This window comes from Poecilia formosa, unplaced genomic scaffold, assembly GCF_000485575.1.
Source record: "Poecilia formosa unplaced genomic scaffold, Poecilia_formosa-5.1.2 Scaffold169, whole genome shotgun sequence".
Lineage (NCBI taxonomy): Eukaryota > Metazoa > Chordata > Actinopteri > Cyprinodontiformes > Poeciliidae > Poecilia > Poecilia formosa.
In genome coordinates, this window is record NW_006800108.1 from 769,988 (window position 1) to 794,213 (window position 24,226).

Below are 24,226 nucleotides of genomic sequence, written 5' to 3' on the forward strand. Positions count from 1 at the left end.
TGTCTACCCCTATAACTCACTATTAAGACAGTACAATTATTTTTCACCAAGCAAAATTATATTTTTATGCTCCTGTGTATAAAAACACTGCAGATTCAGATTTATTTATTGTCATACAGTGAAATAAAATGACAATCTTCAGGACCATGGCTACTTAGAGGCATAGACAACATAAACTAAACATAAAGCTTAGTATAAGCTAAACCTGAAAACTGAAGCTTAGATTAAAATTCAACCTAAACTAAGGTTACTAGAGGATGGTCTTTCTCACTGAAATGTGCATCAAACTGTGCATAGAAAATATGCAGCTCATCAGGGATTAAGGGAAGAGTCAGAAGCAACATACTGAATCTTTAAATTGTTGATGCATTTAAGCATTGAAATAATAGAAACATAATTTCATTTTTTTTTTATTTTTGCATTTTTTTCTGACAAGCTGCACACTAAAAAGTGGTAGAGTTTGTATTTTTTTCCATCACTCTTTAATTTTTTTGTGTATTCTTGGAAGAGAAAAAACTAAAAGAATGAGCAAAGTATTTTTGTTTAACATCATCACTTAACATCAGTGTCTATTTGGTTTACATGATAGGAAAACACGTCATTGAATTCTAGAATTGAAAAATTAAACTAATAATATTGATTACTACAAACCCCATAAATCTGCTTGTTTATTTTCTTTGCTACAGTAAACAGTACACTTCAGTTTCTTAGTCATTTGAAATATACATTGTCATATTTGAGCTTGATGTGCACTAAGAGTCCAAACTGGCAGAGGGTTCATATCCAAATCTTGGGCCTGATGTATCATGATACCCTCAGATAATAAGCATTGCCTCAATGCAAATAACAATCTGTCTCATTAGTCTGAACCCTGAACCCTACTAAACTGTTTATCTAAAGGTAAACTGTGAAGTCGTCTGGTTACAGAACATTTCCACTTGAGTTCTGCCTCTATAAGATGATATAATGTCTATAAAACTCAGCTGCGCCTTTGTAAAAAGTTGATATTGGTTTCCATTAATTTCACAGTAAACCAGACTGCAACAGCATATGACTATAAATGAGCAAAGCCAGTGTAGCTTAATGATAGCTTCTCATGAAATGCTGCCTGGTGCCTTGAAGACCAAGCACACTTAGCAGGATTTTATGGCATTGTCATTAATGCTTTGAGAGTTCCTGTAGACTCATTTGTTTTCATAATATCACAGCTATATTGTTTTGAAGAAGATTTAATTGCATTGAGACATATTTTCAAAATGAATCAATGAATGAGTTTATATTCAAATTAGAGGAAACAATTACATTTATTGCTTCATTAACTAATTCATTCATTCAGTTTGTGTCCCTCACTAATAGAAGATTTTATCAGAAAATAAAAGATTGTGAGTACCTGACTTCCCTTTGAGGCCTATAAAATGTATTTGCATTTACAGCAAAGTACTTTAAAGCACTGTAAAATAGTTCCTAGATAGTTTTTATGTCATCTTCAATATTTCAAACGGGTGAGCAATCAGTAGAACTACAAATACTACAATCAAGTGAGGTTGCCTTCCGTTTTGGCAGTCAGCCAATAATATGCTTGTCACGTGATAATTTTGTCCAATCAGAGCGTGGCAGACAGGAAGTACGTTGAGTAAGTCAGTAACAGCTGTTGTAGACAAGAGCGGTTTCGTTCATATAAACACAACCGGTCCCATTTTTGTGTTTAGACACTGTTCTTATTAGCCTTTTTTGCCTCATGGTTGATTGTTTTAGTTGACTTTCGGCATTTTATACTTAAATGGGATGAGAAAACACAAGAGGAAGAAAGAAATCGGAGGAGTTGGGGGCAATGAGAATGGATCTGTTCCAAGAGGTTAGTGAAACACAAATAGCTAGCACTGTTGTATGGTTGGAAACTCGGCGCACAAATGCTTTTTTGCTAATAAAACTTGCCAGAACATTTAACATTATTTGGGTGCTGATTAAATCGAAAAGTTGACAAGTCTCATACTCGAATTAAATCTCATTTTTACATAATATATCATCAAAACCCAGTCAGGTCTGGATATTAATCTGGAGTTGACGAGTTTCTCTTCCTAGCTGGCAACAAATCATCCACAGTCGTTTTTTAACAAGATTTAATTGGAATCAAAGCAACTCTAAATGCTGCTTGCGTGGCATTCTGGGTTGTCTGGAAAAACCCTGGAAAATTACAGCTCCCATCTTCAGATATTTTATTCACAGAACCAAACCTGTCATTCGTGTCATTGTCAAGAACTCCAGACAAAAGCTCTTACATAATCTCATCATATACTGAGTCATTGTGATTCTTTGTCTGCAATTTACCTGCCACTGACATAAATCATCACAGTTTTGTTGGGAATTATTTTTCCGCATCTTATAAACAAACCCTTTAAGCACTTTTGTGCTGTTTTCTCTGTGAAGTTGGGCTAATATTTTTGAGAATAAATAGTTTTTTAAGGAATATTTTGAAAAATAACAAAATGTCAAGACTGTAAAAGACAGTACCAAAACAGGAGTTGGACTTTTGTTCATTGCCATTTGTTATAAAAGAGGAAAAAAGTGAAATGGGATAAACATAATTAGCATTTTATGATTATCTAAAACTAATTAAATGCCAAGTTATAAAACTAGTCAGGAGGATCCACAAAATTCAAATCCTAGACAAAAGAGAGTTGGTTTTTATTTTTGTTTAAATCAACTCCTACCTTAAAGTTCACAATGACTTCTCGAATATGGCTTTATAATTTTCATTTTGTAACCCTGTGTTTGCTGTTTTATTTATTTATTTATTTATTTATTTATTTATTTTCATGTATGCTTCTTTAATTACATCTCTGCTGGTTTCTCACTAAACCTTTTTCCCGTTTCTTACAGAATCGGATGGTGGAAGGAAACATAAGATGACCGTCATTCATCAGGCTTTGATAAGGTTGAAATCATTCTGCTTTATATCGTTTATGTACAGGAGGCATGAATATCTGATCCTCTATAATGTAATTTGGCTGTGATATTAAAAACTATTATAGGATGGCTAGTCCCTTAACTTATTTAAGCAATAGAATATTGTATCCCCCTTTAAAAATCCTACATAATTTAGCCACATGTGGTACAATACTTTGAATTTTAGGAATTTTAGATTTCTTTATCTAAAATTAAGAAAAGCTTCACACTGTTTCATTACAATCAAACTTACATTTTTTTAAGAGAGCTACATAATTCTTTGCTTCTGAACTGATAGGGATCCAGTGGACATTGAGGCGCTGAGGAGAGCTGCAGCCGGTAACAGAGGCCTACTCACTGATGAGCTAAGGAGAAAAGTCTGGCCTAAATTACTGAACATAAACGTGTACAACCTACCACACAAACCTGGTTAGTATTCCCTTCTAAAACACACATTTAATGACACTTGATGACAAAAGAAAAATTATTTATTTTTTGACAATCACCACATAAATCAACATAGACAATCCCTATGACATTGCAGCGCTCTGCAAACATACTTAAACCCATTGAACTTTTACACATTTTGTTTTGTTAAAACTATTAACTTACATGTACTTTATTTGGATTTAATATGATGCAACAACATAAAGTACTTAATATTTATAAAGCGTAAGGAAAGCGTTATGTACCATTAAAAATCTTAAGTGTGGCATGGAATACAAATGCAACCTGCAACTTTCAGATTTTTATTTGTAAGAAAAAAAAAAAAGTTCTTTGTTAATATAATCTTTCTTTCTGCTTCAGGTCGAGAAGTGAGGGAGAACCACAAGGACTACAATCAAGTTGTCCTGGATGTCAGAAGGTCCATGAAGCGATTTCCTAAAGGTGTGTGTGCGTGTGTGTGTGTGTGCGTGCATGTGTGTGCGCGTGCGTGTTACCTCTACTAACAGAAGCAAGCTGTAATTCACTGTGACGTTTATCAGGCTTCACCCTTGTACTTAGACCAACACAGAGGGTTGTCTGATAAAGTTAAATAATTAATTAGCAAAGTTTAAGTGTTGGAAGACTTAAAGGACAGAGACTGTCTCAAAGACATTTTGAGTAAAAACTTATTGATTTTTAAAGGTTTGTGTAAATCTTACCTGAAAAATAAATGGTGTGGAAAAGATAATATCACCAGCATAGAGGTGTAGAATCAGCTCTTTTTTTTCCCTGAATCAAAATTGATCATTAAAGGCAATAATAACAAAAGATAATTCCAAACTTCTTTTGAAACGCTGAAGCAGTATGTGCAGAACTGTTCAGAAATGTCCACCTCCTGTTTCAGCAGCTTGTGGAACAGCTTAATGAACTTAAAGTACTTGTTGGACCACATCAGTTACATTACTGTGGAGGATTGCTTCTCTGGCGTGTCGCTTTTCCAGACAATTTTAACAATTGTGTTAAATAAATCTGTCATGTGTTTCTCATTTGAGTTGCTTTTATTTCATTTTTTTATTTCTTTGTTCCTTTCTGGGTTTTTAGTTAGCTTTACTTTGAATAATTGAAGGAATTATATGCATTAATATGATCTCTGGATGTCGAGATTACAGTTTAGCCACCAGGCATATTCTCAACTTGAATAAAAACAGAAAAAGGGTTGTTTTTTTTTCTTCTCACTGCTGGTGTTTGCATGTAGTGAATGCTTCATTCCTGTGCGGCGTTTTAGGTATGCCAGCCTCAGAGCGAGCCGTTCTGCAAGAGCAGCTGATCGACGTCATCCTGGAGGTGCTGAAGCGAAACCCGCAGCTCCACTACTACCAGGGCTACCATGATGTGGCTGTGACTCTGCTGCTGGTGGTTGGGGAGCGCATGTCCATCGCCATGCTGGACATTTTGTCCAATTTTCACCTCAGGTTAGCCTGCTTTCACAGTCATTGCTACATTAAGATTTTATTTTATTTTTATTTTTTTAAATTAAACTTTAATTTGTCTCCTTTCTGCAGGGATTTCATGGATCCGACCATGGACAGCACCAAACACATTTTAAACTACCTTATGCCCATATTGGAACAAGTTGATGCAGAGCTACACGACTTTATGGTCAGGTAAAGTAAATCACCTAAAAACTGGGATTGTTTTAGAATAACTTGCCACTAGAGGGAACCATAGAGCCAGTCTTTAAATATAACTGAGGATGCATTGTTTGTGGTCTAATTTGGGGAGTTTCAGTTAAATGTTGCGGTTTTACTGGCCTGTTTGTCTCACTGAGGTCTTTGCATCATTAAACTAATTTTGAACTTTGGACTAAAAGACAAGACGATAAAGAAAAGATTACTTCAACGTTTGGATCACTGATTTTAGTGCATTCTACCTCTTCTTTCTTCCTGCCTTCTCATGCGTTTCTCTTCCACTTTCTTTGGTTTGTTTCTTCTCCATTTTATCTCATTTCTCCAGCTGTTCTTTGCTCATGCTTCTTGCCTTTTGTCCATCCCCATTCTTTCAATTTCATTTACCAAAACCCTCCACATATACTACTTCATTTTATTTAGGTTTCAGAAAATTTTTGAAAAACTTCACTTTCTAAATTGGTCAAAATGTACCAACTAGTAAATGCCTTAAATATAAAGATTCCAGCTAATTTGTCATTGCATGTAAAAAAAAAAAAAAAAAGAAAATAATCAGGTTTCATGTTACAACTGAGATAAGTGATAAAGATCACTTTATTTTTTTAAAGTAAGTAAGTAATCTTTGCTTAAGTTTAAGAAACGCTTGGAGCACATGTGAAATCTGGTTATAAAAAAACCTGAATATAATTTCTTTCCCTGTGCCGTTGAGCAGCTTGTCTTCATCTGTTCGATGTGGCGTCTGTTTCAGAGCGGAGGTCGGAACCATCTTTGCTCTCTCCTGGCTCATCACGTGGTACGGTCACGTCCTGTCAGAGTTCAGACACACACTGAGGCTCTACGACTTCTTCCTGGCCTCCCATCCACTGATGCCCATCTACCTTGCTGCTACCGTAAGACTGCTTGACTGCTTTCGCATGCGACCTTGTCTGCAGGGCAGTTTGGTACTTTTAGTTTAAATGAAAGAAAAATCGAGTGTAAGTGACTATTTTTACGATGTTTCTCAATAGAGGCTCTGTTAAAAGCAGGAATGTTGGTGTATTGGATAATTTACGCTAAGGTTAGTTTGTTTCTTAAAATACTTTTTTAAAACTTTTCAGAGTAGTAACAGTTGCTGTTGAGAATGTTTCAGTATCTACTTTTCTCTTTGTTTGTTTGTTTGTTTTTTTTGAGCTAAATAAAGGAAGGACTCTGAAGTATCTGAGACCATAAAGTAGAAATTTATTTATTCGTCCTCTAAAGCTAAGTTCAGATCGCAACATGAGGCTTGAATTGAAATAAATCTGAAATGGGGCAAAGTTGCTCCAATATGATCCTAGTGGTCATAGAGACTGGACGTATTTTGTAACGATAATGTATAAGGTGGTAAACTTTCATTCCTAGAAGGTCAGGCGTTCAGTAACACAAACATAACTGTCCTTATGCAGTAGTAAATAGAATATGTGAATGCATCAGAAACAAAACACATACTTTATTTGTGTGAAACTGAGCTTCGTTTCCCATATTTAGACCCATGTGTGGTACACAAATACACATTGCAATCTAAAAAAAATAGCGTGACAGCAGATTTCCTTTCTATCTGCATGCATATTGTCTATTATCCTCGTAGGAAGGTGTTATTTTCCAGAAAAGATATCTCCAGGGCACTTCTTAGTTAAACCTGTAACTCTGCTTTCCTGTTTGTCATCACTTTTGTTCTCTTTAGTATTTCTGACTGGAGGGCCTCATTTTCAACTCATCATACTTGATTCATAGTAATTAAGAGAATAAGATGTATAAACTTACTCCTTCTTTGCTCTAGGCTACTTTTTTAACAGCTAGTTTGCTTCTTGGTGAAAAGCGCTTCATATTTCCTCCCATGTGAAATGACTTAAATTTGATCGTTGTTACGCACCCTGAGAAAAATGTTCGCAGGCAGAAATCGACCCACCAACACAGAATTTAAATCGTTAAAATAAAATGTTTTGTTTTCACAGCATGCAAAAAATGGGGACAGTTTAAGAAAGGAAAAAAAATGCAACACAAGTATTTTTGAAGAGGATAAACTCTGCCCATGCAAAAAAGAAAAGACCAAAACTTGTTGATTTACAATAAAACTAATTAAATTTAGATTCTTCTAAATGTTTGTCTTTGTTTCCCGTTTCTCTTCTTCAGATTGTGTTGCACAGAGAGAAGGAGGTGAAGCAAACCGAGTGTGACATGGCCATGGTGCACCACCTGCTCTCCCACATCCCGCAGGACCTCCCGTATGAACTCCTGATCGGCCAGGCGCAGGACCTGTTCCAGCAGTTCCCTCCGTCGATGCTGGCCAAGCGGGCTGCACTGCAGTCTGACAAGAGGTGAGGCAACGACGACGACGACGGCTGAAAGTAAAGCTGTTAATGTGGTAACTCTGCTCAGAGCACGTGTCTTTAGCCCTGGTGTTTAAGCTGTTTATTAGGAGAAACAACAACAGTCAGATCCATGTTTATGGCTGCTACAGTTTAATAGCTGCTTAATTAAACTGGAACACACAGCAGTAAAGTCTCCTAGAAATCACTCTGTATGGAGGTTCTGTTTTGTGTTTTTGTTCCTTTTCTCACTTTCAATTGTTTGTGTTCCAGTCAAGTTTTACGCTGATGAACTTCTTTACTTTAATTGTTCTCTGTCCCTGCAAGGCGTGAGGTTTGCTTCGTAAGCAAAATAAAACAAAACCTGCTCTTCTAATCAAAGTATCCCAATTTGGCTTTTGCACATAATCTACTGCACCAAACTTGGAACTGCATGCATCAATTTTTTTGTCCGGGTTATTTAAGATGTCCTTTAAATCATCATTAAACGTATGTTGCTGCCTAAATGTGAAAAATTAAGCACATTTTGGGGAAACAAGTTTTGTTTTCTATTGCTGTTTAAATCCATTGCCTTCATACTGTGAGTATTTGGAAGAAGAGTGTAATATTTTGTTTACTTTTGTATATTTAATTGACCTGCGTAACTTTGATCAGAAGGCAGGGTTTTGCCTCCTGCTGTCTCACCACATTCCTGCATTCTTCATGCAAAGCTGAGTGAATCTTCTTCTGTGCAGACAGAGTGTCTGCATAATGTCACATGAGATAACACAATGTAATTATTCTGGGAAAAGCACTCATCCCCAAATTGCCTTGCAGTCTTCATATGAGTATGTAAAAGTGTGTGTGAGTCTTTATGGGTGAATGTAGCTGTAGTGTAAAGCTCTCTGAATACTCTAACTAGAACTGTGCTCTCTAAACTCCGTCCATTAACCACTTGACAAAACATATAGGCTTAAAAAAATTACATTTGCATTTTTCTGGGCTAAATTAAGACAATATGAAGTTTATTATGGGAATGGTAATACATGAGTGAAATTATGTTATATTGATCTTAGACAGCTATGGCTCCAATTGACACTTTTCAGTGTCATAAACAAACCCTCTGCTTGCTAAAGAGGATTGCTGTTTTATCTCTAAATATGAGTTTGATCATAAATATTAACTTGTATAATTTCAACAACATATAATAGAAAAAAACAGGCCACAAACTGAGGAAATCCTGAGATTTTACATTTTAATAAATGAAAGAAAAATGCTGTCTTTGGATTGCATGCTTCAATATATATGCACTTTTTTATATTTTCTTTATGCTTGTTGTTACATTAGACCAAAACAGGTAAAGCATAAGCCTGTCGATCTGAATGAATTATAAAATGTTTCAACCAAAATGTTTCTCCTGTTTAAAATTTGCATTTATGCATTTATTTTTGCTAAGAACTGCCTTTTGGTTTATGTGTAAAAATAAAACATATTTTGGATAGCAGCAATATTTACTCTGGAAAGTGCGAGGCAGCTCCTTCAGTAACCAAAAGGGGGCGCTCCTAACTCACATCCCGACTCCACCACCCAGATGTGCCACAGATTTCCTGGTGTTGGTCCACACAGCACCTTTCTCTCTTTATTATTAAGGGGAAGCCTTTTAGGCGGGCGGGGCCACTCGCTCCCTCGCTCTGCGCAGCTCTGAGCGCGTTTCTGCGTGTCAGCATCCTTCAGTGTCGCCTGAAGTCATTGTTCAGGGCGGGAAGTGACACGAGACCTTGACAGACACGCTGAAAGATACAAATGCTCAAAACATACATTAGCTTTCCACGGCTAAGAAGCACTGAGTTAGCAATTCTCCCTCTCTCTCTCATCCTCTTTGGCTCACTTGTCTTAATCTATCACTTTATCCATCAGTCCATCTTCTCATGTCACTAGACTTTAGTTTTCTTCCTTATTGATGGCTAACACTCCCTTCCCATTCATCTCTCTTTCTCTCTGCCTCTCGTTTCCTTGCATCAGCTTGTCCATAAGCAGCTTCCAGGCATTTCATCTCTCCACCCTCCACCAGAGGCCAGACTCTGTTCTCCAGCGCCTCACCAGGGCCCAGGGCTCCACCACCTCCAGACATGGTAAAAATAGTTACTGTAATCTTATTACTATTCTTCACATAGAGAGCACTCACATATATATATATATATATATATATAATTTATTTATTTTTTTTTTGGTGTGTGGAGACAGGGTATAGATGTATTGTTGCTGCACAGCCTTTGAAGGTTGAGAAAAATGAATATTATCTGTGAAATCCTCCACGAAAATCCTTCCAGAGCTCCCAGCTTTGGGGGTTTTCCCACCTCAGTGTTATAATTCTTCAAAACAAGGCAGCAGTAAACATTTCCCCTCTGGCACGATCAATAACATGTAAACAAATGTTGTAGCACCCCCATCAGACCAATCAAGGGCAGATTTAAATATGCCAGAACAGAACAAAGAGATGCATTACTCCCTTGTGTTCTGTGAAGATCTGAGCAGCGGCGTCTGACATGTTGTCAGTGATTTACACGGACTCGGAAATATTGTGTGGCTTCAGCTTCAGGCTGAATGCTTTAATTACAAACCTGAGGAATATAATTCCCTGCAGTTTCATCAAAATATAATCAGAAGGCAGAAAAACGTCTAAAACCAACATGTAGGTCTCACGATTGCGAACAATACTTTTGTACGTTTTAACCTTAAGCTTTAGGAAACGTTATTCAAACCCTCCCTGATAAAGTCAGACTCGGTTCAATCAAACAGATTAATATATATATATATATATATATATATATATACACATACTGCTCAAAAAAATAAAGGGAACACTCAAATAACATCCTAGATCTGAATGAATGAAATATTCTCATTGAATACTTTGTTCTGTACAAAGTTGAATGTGCTGACAACAAAATCACACAAAAATCATCAATGGAAATCAAATTTATTAACCAATGGAGGCCTGGATTTGGAGCCACACACAATTAAAGTGAAATGTTCCCTTTATTTTTTTGAGCTATATATATATATATATACACACACACAATTCAATACAAAAATATTTTTAATCACAAAAGGAAATTAATAATATTTTTTTAATTAATGCATACAGAGAACCAGTTTCCCTTCTGAGCAATCAGCCACTCAGTGATATTTAAGAACATTATAACTGCAGATTCATGTGCTTAATTTGCTTTTAGGGCACAGGACACAAAGCTTTTTTATTTTTTATTAATACTTTAGTTTTTGTTTTGTGATAAATTTCTCTCCTGTTCTCTCTGCTCCTGCTGTTTTTACCTTCAAAATCCTCTTTTATGGTTGTCAGTCCAGTCATATAATTAAAATAACAATTATTTTCCACATTTATTGCAACTCTGCATAAAGAGGAGTCTTTGATTTCAGTAAAACAAAACTTTTTTTTTTGTGCAGTAGCATAATCTCACCCTGCAGAACACATAAACATACAGTCTCTGTGGTTTAGGAGTAAGAATTTCATAACAGTTTTTGTGGCTGTCTTGGCCATTTCATGATTTTTGTATGGCCCCTGACTGGATGTATGATTTATTTGTATATTTAACAGAATCGTGGTTCAGATAGACATGAAAAAAACAAAAAACACAAAACAAAGTCACATGATGCATAACAGCAAAAAAACCCAGAAAAAAAACTTTCAAATAAAATGAATGCTTCAGTGTGAGATTATCATTATCACTGTCATAAAAAAATGAATTAATTTCAGGGACTTTAACTCAATAAATGTGGCCCGGACTGTTCCTTTGGTTTGGCCTTGAACATTGTGACCCCTGCATGTTTCATCATCTGACCACGTCCTCCTTGTCTGTGCTCGTGACCTTTTGACACCCAGGCCTGGAGGCTTCCCTGCCTGCAGCCCGAGGCCCGCTGCGGAGGGAGGGGAACAGGATGATGAAGATGGCGGTCTGGGGGCTCTCCGCTACGCTGGGGGCCGCCGTGTTCGCCGTGGCTCAGACCGCCATGGACTGGGGACCCGACTTGATACTTCAGCTGTTCTGATGAGGCTGATGGGAACAGGACAGGAACCCTTTAATCAAACCAAAAAGCTTTTATGAGACCTCAAAAAATGTGATGTTGACGACTTGGAGGTCAAATCTGCTACAGAAGGAGGTATTTTGGTGCCAAAAAAGGTCATTTTCACTTTTCTGTGAAGAATCTCAAACATTTTGGTCAGTTTACATTCATTTTGTCAGATGAGACATGAAGCAAAACTTTATAGACTGAAAGAAATGGCATTAAGTAATAAAAAAATAGGCAAAAGTGGGCATAAAAACATGCAAACTAATCAAAGGGTTTGAAAAATGCATGTAAGACACTGACATCCTGCTGATAAAGGCTGCGTCTTTCTGCCTCGCTTTTATCTGTTGCTTTGAAGCTGATTATTTCATTGATGAACTCGGCGTGTCACATCTGTTTCAGTGAAGACTCGTTTCGCTCGTTGGCTCCTCAGCTTTATATATCAAAAAGCCAAAAGTGCCCAAAGCCAGCGCCATGACACACAAACACAAATTATTAAAGAGCGGTGTTTTCTGCTGAAAGCCTCTAGTTATGAGTGAAGGAGGAGGGTTACTGCTGGATTTTTTTTCTTTTTTTGCCTGTGAGCCTTGTAATAATTGCTCTTCTGCAGGTGTCAGCGAGTAACATTTACACTGGAGCTCAACACACAAAAACAAGCTGTTGCCCCCCCACCCCCACCTCCTTCCCTCAAAAACATGATCATTAGACGTGGTTGGCACAGATTTCCAGCACTCGTGCTTTTTTCACGTGCATTGTAATATGTTTTTTTAATATTTTAGGAAATTTCCAATATTTTGGTGCTGGTTTTTTCCCTCCCACAGACCAACTGCTGCTGAATGAGTAAGGGGGAAGACACCACTAGTTTTTTTGTGCTCTTAAAATATTTAGCAGGTCTGAGCCTAACTCCAGCCTGAACGGCCGGCAACAGTGCATGAATTCCCCCAACGTGCTTTATTTTGTAGATTTTAAAGATTTATTTTTTTTATGCAACAACAACAAAAACAATTCTTTTATATTGCGTCATTACTGTTTTCTATTTGTTATTAGCAAACACAGGAAGGGAAATTTCCACCTCGGCTCCGAGCAGCTGTCAGGGGCTTTGTGGTGTTTTCCAGCGCCCGCTTTTTCTGTAACTTTCCTTCTGAAATATTCATCGGCTTTTACTTGTAGCTAAGTTGCTGCTGCTGCTGTAAATGTAACACTCACCCCTCTCCACCTGCTCTCTCATCTATAAATGTGTCACATGTTCGCTTGGCTCAATGGGCGGTCCGCCCTGTTGATTTCGGCAGCTTATTAAATCACCGTCCGAATTAGAGAACATCACCAACAGCCAGTTTCCACCCTCAGAAATTCAACCTTGAGACTCAGAATCCTGGCTTTTATCGCTGGAAATAGCTGGTAAATCAATAAATTGTTCTTGCAACATCTCTGCTGAGCCAAAAGCTAGTTAGGACTCTTGTTTATCTGACGGTAATTGAACTTTGTGTCCGAGGGAACAGAGAAAATGTCAGCTTTATTAATTAACAGGCCAGTTTGTTCTTTTCTTCTGAGGCAACTTTTCTGAGTTGAACTTTTTAGTGCACTCAGTGCCTCATTGCTGGCTGTAAGCAATTTGCAAATTTTTAAAATATATATTATTGAAGATATTCCAATAAATTACCTCTTGTGGATGTATATTTGGTAATGTTAAATTAAATGAAAAGTTTTGCACGTATAAGTTTTATTTTTGGGATGTCTCTGTGATATCAACGCTGGTACTGACTTGTGACGGCTTTTAGTACTCACGATTTTTCGGGTTTGAAAATGTTACTTAAAATAAATATGCTTTGTGTGAAATTGGGTAAGTTTCTTGTGTGTGTCTTAATTTGGCATCTTGCATGGAACGAGATGGTTGCAACCGAATAAACACTTTTATTTACTGTAGGAGACTTTGAAGGTGTAGGAAGATTTTTGTGCTGGGACCGTTAAATCTGAAAGCTAAAACTTGGTTCTGAGGGGAAGCGGAGCTTATTTATTGGGATTTTAACCCTTTCATGCATAGTGGTCACTGCAGTGGGCAGCAATCTAAAAGCCATTTTCTTGTGCTTCTTGTGGATTTTTATGTTCTAAATGCACACTACTACTGGCCATCAGCTGCAAATGCAAGAAATTATTTTGGTTAAATCCAATATGGCCGACAGACAAAAAAAGCACGCCAACCGACCCGGTCCCTTCTTCTACTGTAGACGACTTTTGCAGGTAAAAAAAAATATTGTGACATCAGATAACCCCTAAAGAACAATACTACTGATGTATTTTTTCAAATATGGACTTTGTATTTGGAGAAAATTACAATTGATCACCTAAAATAAAAAAATCCTGACAAAGGATCATAATTCATGCATGAAAGGGTTAAAGTGTGAGAGCAGCACTTCATAAGGCAAACTGAAAATGTGCACTTCTGTTTGCAAAAGTAATTCTTACAATATTCTAAAGTAATAATCTAACCCACCTCAGCTGATGCCTTCATATGATGCAGTTGCACCATGTTGACGATCAACCAGCACGCAGCTTGAAGAACAGAGCTGTGACGCTGCCAGCGCCTAATGAGGATTTAATTCCTGCCTCTGGCTGTTGGCATTCTGCAAAACAGTCTCCTCACCTATTGGTTTATTTCTTTCTTTAGCAAAATCAACTCTAACAACACCTACATTAGCGCCTGCCTTCCTTGCTGTCTGTCAGGTTCAGATTGAGGGAAAGCAGTTGGAAAAGGACGACGATGAACGCCTGTTTTCAGGTTTTCCTCTGAGCACTCGCTGCTTTTATAACCAGAAATTATGATGGTGCTAATTTGTAGTTTTTACATTTAAATTGTTTTTTTTTCTATTTCTTTCAGATTCATTTTTTTTATCTCCCATAATGCCACAGTCCTCAAAGCCCCTGTAAAGGCTCAATACGTACTACCTCAAAGTGTGTGTGTGTGTTATTTTTAAGCTGATATTTTGTGATGATCATTAAATAAATGAAGCATTCTCTGCATTAAAGAGGCTTTGTAGTAACATAAAATCAAATACAGTTTTAATAACATGTAAACTGAAAGTGGAGCCATAAAGAGCCGTAGTCGAGCTTTTAGTGAAATTCCTGCAGCTCTTTTCCTCTCGGAGGCCTAATATATATTTAAAGACACATGAAACATTTAATTTAATTGTTGCACTAAAATGGTGCGTCAAATGATTTGTGGGTATTTAAGTCTATGATCTTATGCTGGTTACAAAAAAAAAGATCTAGTCTAATTGGATCTTTGAACAGGATGCATTAAATTTCTTCCATTATGCTGAGCATGAAGGGAAGAATGGAGAAGTAAAGTGACGGGCTCAGTGCGAACACGTCTCTGTGGGCCTTTGTGATAACCAGAATATAAAAACAGCCAACTTACAACTGTTGTGTTTGACATATGACCTAAAATGTTTATTTTCTGTTACTTCACCAGGAATTTTTAGATCATCTTTCCCTCAGGAATATGACAGAAGAACATGAACTGTTTTTATAAATTTACATTCAGATTTGGTAACGCACACATTTGTGGTTAAAAATGCAAAATATTGACATTGAGCAGACGTATAATAACCCAAGCTACGCTTATTAGAACATAATTATCCCAGTCGTTTGTGTCAGTGTTTCCCAGTCGAGTCCAAGTCGCCTCCTTCACCTTGTCCAAAATTCAACCGCCCGTCTTTTACCCTCCACACTTTATCCCCGTGTTATATTCCTTCCTCGGCCTTCGTGTTTGTTTTAGAGTTGATTTTAAACTTTTATTTATTGTTTTTTGGCTCTTAGCCTTGCACCTGCTTATTTATTTGAACTTTTAAAGGTTTTTGTGAGTGGCACACAAACACTTGAGGTCATGCAGTCAGGTTTTATTGGCTGTTCCAGGGACTACGCTTAAACGCTGTTTTTATTTTGCGGTGGTTGCCTCCATGCCTCCTTTTGATCTTCATACCATCACCAAACCAGGCATTTTTTAAAAACGAGTTATAGGAAAATTTGTTCAGAAAGGTTTTTTAATTTTGTTTGAGTGCATTCAAATGCACCTTTTTTAGGAGCACTGTTTGACCTATCATCTGAAAATAAAGTATGACACAAATGCAAACCTACCAAGACACGAACTAACAGGTTGTGGAAAACGAAGTATCCAGGAAGCCAACGGTAACTCTGGAGGAGCTGCAGAGATGAGAGAATCTGTCAGCATGAAAAAGCCTGGAGATTGGGTTTAGGTTCACTTTCCAGCAGGATAACAGCCCTAGGCAACCAATTAGATCCTTCCATGACCCCCACCACTTTAGTTAATGACCACAGCAGCCGCTTTTCAGAACCAAAATCAAAACTGGAGTAATTTTTGAGCCCTTTGGCAGCTTGTAGAGCTCTTAATCACACTGACTCTGGATCAGATATGACTGATCTGATCCTTGTTTTTGTGTAAGCCTTTGTAGTGAAGGAGCTTCAGTCACTACAAAGTAAAAGTCACCTCCAGCTGAACCTGAAGCCACTCAGTGCAATTAGTGAGCTTTCTTTTTTATTCCCTTTACCGATACGGAGAAGGAGTAAAGTTTCAGAGCTTGTTAATAATAATAATAATAATAATAATAATTGTAGTCTGGTAAACTGAGGAACCTAGACACAAAGTTATAAATGGGTATTTTTTTATTTCCCGAATACTTTAATACAAGAAGAGTATTGTTAAATGAATTTGGACTTATACAGAATGGTACATTTTCGGTAAAGATCTTACAGTGACAGCTACTTGAATAGCAAGAATCCCGTTTTTTTTACTGAGTGCATAAACAACTGAAGCAGGCACGCTTCTATAAAAAAAAGAAATAAAAGAAATAAAATCACACAGACTTCTTACAATGTGGTCAACCTAGTGTAACATGTCAAAATACTCCCGTAGTAAACTCAAATTAGAACTCAAAATCGTAACGGGCCATTAACCCTACCTGGCACTGTGTAATAAGGTCAGATAAACATACATCCAGTGAAATAACAGATGATTGTTTAACTAGAACCAGATATGATTTAACAGAAACTCACAATATGTTAAGACATACCAAGCCCCACAGTTCGTCACAGAAATCGTCTGTTCTAGGACAGTAGAAAACCGTTAGAAAACCGTTAGGCACACCCTAGCGAGCAGGACAAAGCGACTTCTAACGGTCTAACGGTTTTCAGACATAATATAAGAGCTTATATTATATATATCATAGACATAATATAAGAGCTTATATTATTACCTTATATTATGTCTATGGTTTTCATCCCATTCTCAGGGCTCCTCTACACACAGCTCCCTCCGGTGGTCGTTGTGAAACAATGCTTTTCCACTCGGCTACATAATAATAATAATAATAATAATGGGAATGTTTTCAGTTTAGATTTAAGGAGTTCATTAATCCATATTGAATAGTTTTCTGCCTAATGAATGTAATAATGCAGATTTTTTGTTTAATTATGAGCATAAGATTTTTTTTGCCTATTTTCTTCTTTTCTACTGTCTCCTGAAAAATTTTATTTTTGTTTATGAAAAGATTTAGTCAAAATCAGGTCAGAAACATATTTTTGCAGGTGGAGCAAGGACGATGGTGTACGTCTGTCCATCCGACCCCCCAGGGAGACAATCGGGGTGAAGCACAGACAGGCAGGAGGTTAGGAATGGAGGGCAAGCTGAGAATGAGACATCTGGTGAAAATGTTTAGTATAAAGAAGCTCAGTTCTTCAAGGATTTCTAATGAGCTAAAGTGGAGATGAGTGGGGAGGAACGCAGATGTGGATATTTGAATTTAATCTCAGAACTGTACAATACCGATGCTAAATGGAGATTCCTGAATGTCCATGTTGGGATGAGTCAAAAGATTGACGCACCGTTGAATGTTTTTGATTCAGGCCTTTTTGAGAGTCTGTGTTTCAGAGGTCGAAAACATTCAGCTGAAGAAGAAACACAGAGGAAGTTGGTAATGTGACCTGATCCATGTTCTGGTGTTTTTACGCAGGAACTGTTGCATATTTCTGTGTGTTAATCTGGTCAGAAATAGCTTCTCCAGGAAAATAAATGTCTGACAGTTTTGACTTTCTGTGCCATACAGTCATTTTTACTGAGCCACAACAAAATAAGTTTATTTTTGTTTCATAAACAAAACAGATTTTGTTTTAGTGGGGGGGGGGGGTTCTACATTTTCATCTTATTCTCTTATTCTTATATATGATAATCAAATTTAAAGAACCTAAAGCTTAAATGCTTAAGATCTGTTAAGAAAAACTGAATAACATAAATGAAAGATATTAATGCTAGACTTTATTTTGATATTCACTGTATGATCTTCTTTGAAAATATATTAGCAATTTACAAAGTAACTTGAACGCCTAGATCACAACTGTCCCATAAGTCAGTTTTTGTAGATGCAGATGAATGTAAATTAACCTTACAGTTTGTCAAAGTAATAAAAAAACAAGCGCTCTGGACTTGTTTTGCACTTCCTGATTTGTTTGTCACAACTGGTCGCTTGTAATAACCGAAAATATCATGTCATGAATCATGTCTTTAAAAAAACAACAGCTAAATCTAATAATACAACTGGATTTAAATACAATTCACACCACTTATGCTACTTATTGTGTAGCTTAATACAATATGCTACACAATAAGTGTAGCATATTGTGCTACAATATGCTACACTCATTGCCACACTCATTAACTCTTATGAGTTAATGAGAACACTCACCAGAAAAATGTAGCCATAGTTAATAAACGTAATAAAATTTTAAACATAAATATCAAGTAAGTTTTGTTTATATTCTGTGATAGAAACATCAAAGTAGCACACTGGGAATATGAAACTGATACGATAAGTTTGAAAAGTAAAGTCAAATGTGCAATAAATGTGATTTACTGCCATTTCAACCATTTAACACAGAACAAAGTGTCATATTTCTGTGCATCTCTGATAACCCGCGGGCCTCATTAGGCCAAACCAGGCCCGATCCATACAGCTCTATTAATACATCTCGCTCATTAAACTGTGTGTACGTTTGGCGTGTGCGCGTCCTTTCGCCTGGTCGGACACTCGAGACTGACCTCCAGAGCTCGTCACCCGTGACCTCTCGTCCTCTTGGCTCCTCGCTTCCCATTGGTCCCAAACTCTGCTGACCTCACCTCTGTTTCCGTGGACACCAGAGTAATTAGGAAGTATTCAGAAGATTCTTCGTAATGCTTTTACCCTTGATTAGATGCAGAGAACTTGCAGTCACCTATGAGGAGAGCCTGTTAACTTTAAATGCTGAAATGCATTCCCAAAATAGAAAACTATAATTTATAGTTGCCAATAAAACAGCTGGCCGGAAGCTCTAAAAGGTAGAAACACTCAGGGGTTTAAACTTAGACTCATTTAAAAGGCATTTCATCCAGGAGTCAAATTTGGCATTACTATTCCACGTAAGAAATACATCCTAGGCATACATCAGTGGCAAAGTGCTGCTATCTAAGTTTTTAATCCAGGCCGCAGGCAGCAAATGATTCATTACTAAAAGACACTTTATCGTGGTGGATATTAATTACTAATGATAAACCAATGCCCACAGGAACGCAGTAACATCTAAATACACTATAAAAGCGAAATGCTCGAATAGTTGCCACATAGCAAACAGCAATAAACAGATCGTAAACAATCAAATGACAAATTGTCCCAAGGCAAGCTGTGTGCAGAGACTCCAACCACAGAAAATGCTGCTTCCTGAAACCAAAGCATTAATTTGAGGGGGTGAATACTCACCAAACCTGGTTGTTGTGGTTGCTTTTTCATGATATAATGTGCCAGCATTAATACATTGATGATGGAAAAACATTGGAAGTTATTTACAATAGGCTTATTTTTTTTTTTTTTTACAATACAAAAACCTGTTGTGTCTGTATGCTTTTGAGATTAATATTAATGTTTTCATAGGATGGGTTGATATATAAATTGTATTTCAATGTCAGTCAGTTGTATTTATGTCACACTTCACAAACAAGGGTTGCAAACGATGAACCAAATAATTAAATGGAGCAGGTAAAATAAATAAATAAAAACACAGCAGACATGAATAAAATAATTCATTAAATAAATAAGAATCGTAAGGCAACTTTATTTTTTCTTCATGTTTCATAACATTTTTTAAATTGCTTTGTTCCACCTTTCCATTTACTCACTTTTATTAACTTCACACTTTGCTTTCTTGTTTTCGTTTTGGTGACTTTTGCTTTAGAACCTTTTTGTGTAACTTGTGCTTAGTTGTGAACATACAGCTCCACAAAAATTGACTGAACCACATCAAAAACCTCCTGGTTATTCCACCAAATGTGAATTTCTGAACCCTTCCTGAGTTAAAACATTAATATTGTTGTTTCTAAATGAATATAAACTTGTTTTCTTTGCATTATTTGAGATCTGCAATTACTTGCAAGAGCATATTGACCATTATTTTGACCATTTCTCATTTTCTGCAAATAAAAACTGTATTTTTGCTTGGAATTTCAGATCACATGATGTCAGTAGTTCATAGAATAAAAGAACAATGTTCATTTTACTCAAAAATATACGTAGAAGGAGTACAATCAGAGAACTCTCAATTTTTTTCCAGAGCTGAGTAAAAACATAAATTTAAGCTGAGTATAATTGTGTTTAATAAATCGCAATTTGAACTGATTCCCCAAAAAGACCTCATACCTTGTGTTGTTTGGCACTCTTACCTTTGTCAGTGGGTCTTTTCTCCCTCTGTAAATTTAACTGTACAACCTAAAACTCTCGGATGCTCATAATGAGATTTATTGGTTTCTATTTGCAGAGGTGAAACAAAGGTGAAGGAGCATGGATGCAGAACTCCTGAGATTTAGAGCTTCAGTGGCTTTATTGATATTAAAGAATGCTTTCTGGCACCTCTACAATGTCAGCACTCCTAAAAGAAATAGAACGTGGTTTTATAAAAATAACTCAAAGGAGTTTATTTTCAGAACTTAATCTCATCCATTCTTTATAGAAATATGAAAACTGTATTGCCTAGTGAGTTTGTTGTAGCTATAGAATATGTTCTGTGGAGTGTCTGATTTTGTATCTTAAAAATAAGAGGTTATACACTCACTATCAGTTTTAACTTCATACTAATTAGTTTTGGGTTTTTTGTGATTCAGCTGAACTCGTTATTTTTCACTCCTTCAGATCAGCCTGATTTTTTTCATCTTCAGTCCTCCATTCAGTCTTTGTGGTCGTTTTCTCAGTCTTCGTCTCGTTGGGCCTAAAAAATTGTTTCCAGAAAGTTATTTGGCTTCTCCAGCTGCAAAGTTTGGTCAAACTTAAAAACACAAATGCTACCAAGAAAATAGGCCATATATCCAATCAGAAGATTCTCAGTACCTAGAAAAAGTGTGTTTTAGATGTAAAAAATGGCAAAAGTACACTTAATCGAATATTAATGGAGTTATACGTGTTAACCCTTGTGCGTGCGAGGACTGAGGCAAACGTAGAGAACTATGGAAAATGATACAAGTTTTACGTGTGTGGCGTCAGTTGGACCCCATTTCAACATACAAGGGTTAACTAGCCCAAAAAGTATTAATTTCACCTTGTGTGAATTGAAGAAAACCCTCCGGTTATTGTTTTTGAAAACACTTGCAATTGTGAATTGAAGAAAACCCTCTGGTTACTGTTTTTGAAAACACTTACAATTGTGTTAACTAAAAGTCAAAAATGAATGACATTCATGTCCAAGATGAATACATCTAGATTTGTGACCAAAGCTTCATATGCACAATACAGTTGTTTTCTTTACCATAATTAAGTTACTGTTGAAAGTTGGAATCAGTGGCAGCTCTTGCATGATTTGCACCCTACATAAACTCGCCTACAAACAACCAAAATATGAGATATCATATTTTTATTTAGGGTTAAAAAAAAAGGTGAACATCCACATAAATCATGTAAGCAAGCCTCCTTGTTCTTAGCAGCCAGTTGGTGCCATTCCCCATTAAAAACATTTTCACTGTACCACTCAGAACTGAATCATATTTTGTATCTTATTCTCATATAAACCTTTACAACCACCCATATGTCCCCTGACAAAAATATCTAGAATATGTACAGAATAAAAAAAATAATACTCCACAAAAATATCACTCTAACTAACCAATGTATAAAACTTTGTGTGATTCGTTAAAAGTTAATGACAGATTGTACAGTGAAAATACAAGCGATCTTCACTAACACATCAGTGTGAAGGGCACAGCACGTCCTTAGGGTTCAAAATAATTACTGTGCAAAAGTTGTTTTCCAGCTGGTTTGATGGGATTTAATGGCAGCCAAGTAATTTCACAGTTTCACACTAGGTTAAAAGTTTCTTCCCTTCCCTCTGCTGACTAATTTAAGATGTGTCATAACCAAGTTGTGATGTCTTGTAAATCTTTTAAACTTGCTCTCAGAGGACTGTGCCTACTCAGTCCCCATCCATTATATCAAGGACACATAATCTAATTTACACACGCAGTGTAGAGAAGAGGCTAACAACAGACAGCGAAAGCATTTAATGCTTCAGTCGGATCCGTCTAAGTCGAGTGTGTGTGATGTAGGGGGCGAAAAAAAAAGTTTTATGGCAGGGAAAGGATCAATCTGTCTTAATGTTCAGGGATCCATCTTGTGTCCTTCGTTTGAAAATGCTCGGCTGAAAAAACGTTTAGAGCTGGGAAATGTCAACACTTGTTCACTCTGTGCTGTTGCGGGTTTCCCAAGCACAGAGAGTGAGTGTATGTTAGCATGTATGTGTGTATGAGAGAAATAAATTTGTTGGTAAATGTCAAGAAGCTGGCGCTCTAAATGTTGGGCTGAGAAATGATCCACAGAGCACTGACGGGATCTGTTTGCTATAACATTTTAATATATGTTATGCTGATGTGTGTGTGTGTGTGTGTGTGTGTGTGTGTGTGTGTGTGTTGGTTTGTGTGAGTGAGGAAAAGCAAGGTCGGTCCAATTACATAGGAGCAGTATTTCTCAAACTTTTTCAGGCTGAGGACCACTTAACACATTTAACAAACTGTCACCAGCCACCTAATCTGAAACTGCCCCTGTGATAACACATCTTAATATATGATACGACCTGAAATGAAAATATTAGTCTCTTAACTCACGTATTGATGTTTTCTTTGTTCATCCTAATGAGCAGAGTGGTATTGTTTGGTAAATGTGGCTGGCCACCACAAAGCAGAAACACAATTAAAGAAAAATAGACTTGAGTTAACAGGGGAAAAAAATCCCTTTCTGCACCATTAGATATAAAAAAATGTATTTCTATCAATTGTATTTATTTAATTTAATTATTATTTTTTATTTTTTTTTTTATAAAATAAAAATAACTGTTACTGTTGACCTGCAAGCTGAGCATCATTCATTACCAAGCAAAGTCATAAAAAGCAAAGAATAGTTCAGACTAACTGGAGCGATTCCTACCGCTAACCGTTCAAAGAAATCTAGTGAACGACACGGTAACACTCAGCAGCTATGACTTAGGTTCCTCTGATCACATAATATCCCTGGAGTTGTTTTCTTTCCACTGGTATCTGCAGCTTTTCTCTTGAGTCACTCGGTTTTAAGTCAGTTTTCCATCATTATTTTTAACACAATTCTTTGGTAAGCTAACTGCAACGTCGCACTTCGAGTTAACGTCACGACAAATAAACGGTCGTTTACATGCAGTACCCCGCGGACCACAAGGGGCGCCCGCGGACCACAGTTTGAGAAAGACTGCATTAGAGCCATCGTCCTTTAAGACATGAAGAAATCGGTTGGGAATCACTTCTAACTTGACTCAACTTTGAGATGACGATGCACAGCAGTGGAGGGTTAACTTAGCTCCTGATTGGTTGTTCAATGAAATCTAACAGATTCCCATAATTAGCTGAAAGCCATCTTCTTTTACTTCCTACCTGCCTAATTTTTTCTGTTTGGCCAACTCCGAACGACCTGCTGTGTGTTCGAAGTAGTTAAAAATAATAAGTCGGTATTGAGCCATAAGTCATTTGCATTTTACTTCCAAGGACTCAGACTTTGTGTTTTTTTTATACTGAAATTGGTTTTCTGAAAGTCTTTCAAAGATTTTCTTCGAACCTTGGGCTTCTTTTCTACTCATTTTTGAACCTTTTTTAAAATACCGATCGATAAATACAGGGCAATCCCAGAAAAAAAAGCAGAAGGCTTGGGATTTAGAGGTGAATTTCAACTAGTAGATCCAGAGGATTCTCCCTCTGGAACTGCTTTTCCTTGAACTTGAATTCACTTTGGATGTTTGGCCATTGGTAGTGTGTGGATCAATGCTTCCTCAGAGTCTGTGTGTGGGAGAAAGAAACTCCCTTACTCATGCTGTAAGTCCATGGAAATGTATAACTAACACATTTTAAAGGGATTTTGCAAAGGCAGACTTCCATGCTCTTCTGCTCCTGATGCAACAGGGAAAGAAATAAGAGAGATGACAGCTTTGAATAAATACCAAGTGTTATTGTCATGAACTCGTGACCCCCCTTTCTTTTTGCAGCATTTACAATGTGATTATATTCACTATAAATGAGCAAATAAACACACATGCAGGAGTGGCGGGGAAAGCAAAATCACATCAAATTGACTCTCTTTGTCTTCAGAGACAGCTGTAAACAAAATGACCTTTATGATTTAAACTACATTAAGAAAATATTCTATTCTGAGTGTAACGTTCAGTACAAAGTTGCATTGA

The 24,226-nt window shown here is 36.8% G+C and overlaps 1 protein-coding gene across 2 annotated transcripts; it reads left to right on the forward strand.

Annotated features, from left to right (window-relative positions):
- The first annotated feature begins 1,324 nt into the window (after nt 1-1,324).
- Nucleotides 1,325-13,289, forward strand: LOC103146837 (TBC1 domain family member 20). 2 transcript variants are annotated; one of them, XM_007564891.2, is made up of 10 exons: nt 1,329-1,855; nt 2,881-2,935; nt 3,245-3,375; nt 3,754-3,834; nt 4,658-4,844; nt 4,935-5,036; nt 5,806-5,947; nt 7,209-7,393; nt 9,386-9,495; nt 11,265-13,289. In XM_007564891.2, the coding sequence occupies exons 1-10, from the start codon at nt 1,786-1,788 to the stop codon at nt 11,429-11,431; spliced, it is 1,230 nt and encodes a 409-aa protein (XP_007564953.1). In that variant the 5' UTR covers nt 1,329-1,785; the 3' UTR covers nt 11,432-13,289. The 2 variants fall into 2 exon arrangements, with proteins under 2 accessions (XP_007564954.1, XP_007564953.1); XM_007564892.2 differs by lacking the exon at nt 9,386-9,495 and having other exon boundaries at nt 1,325-1,855.
- The last annotated feature ends 10,937 nt before the right edge of the window (nt 13,290-24,226 follow it).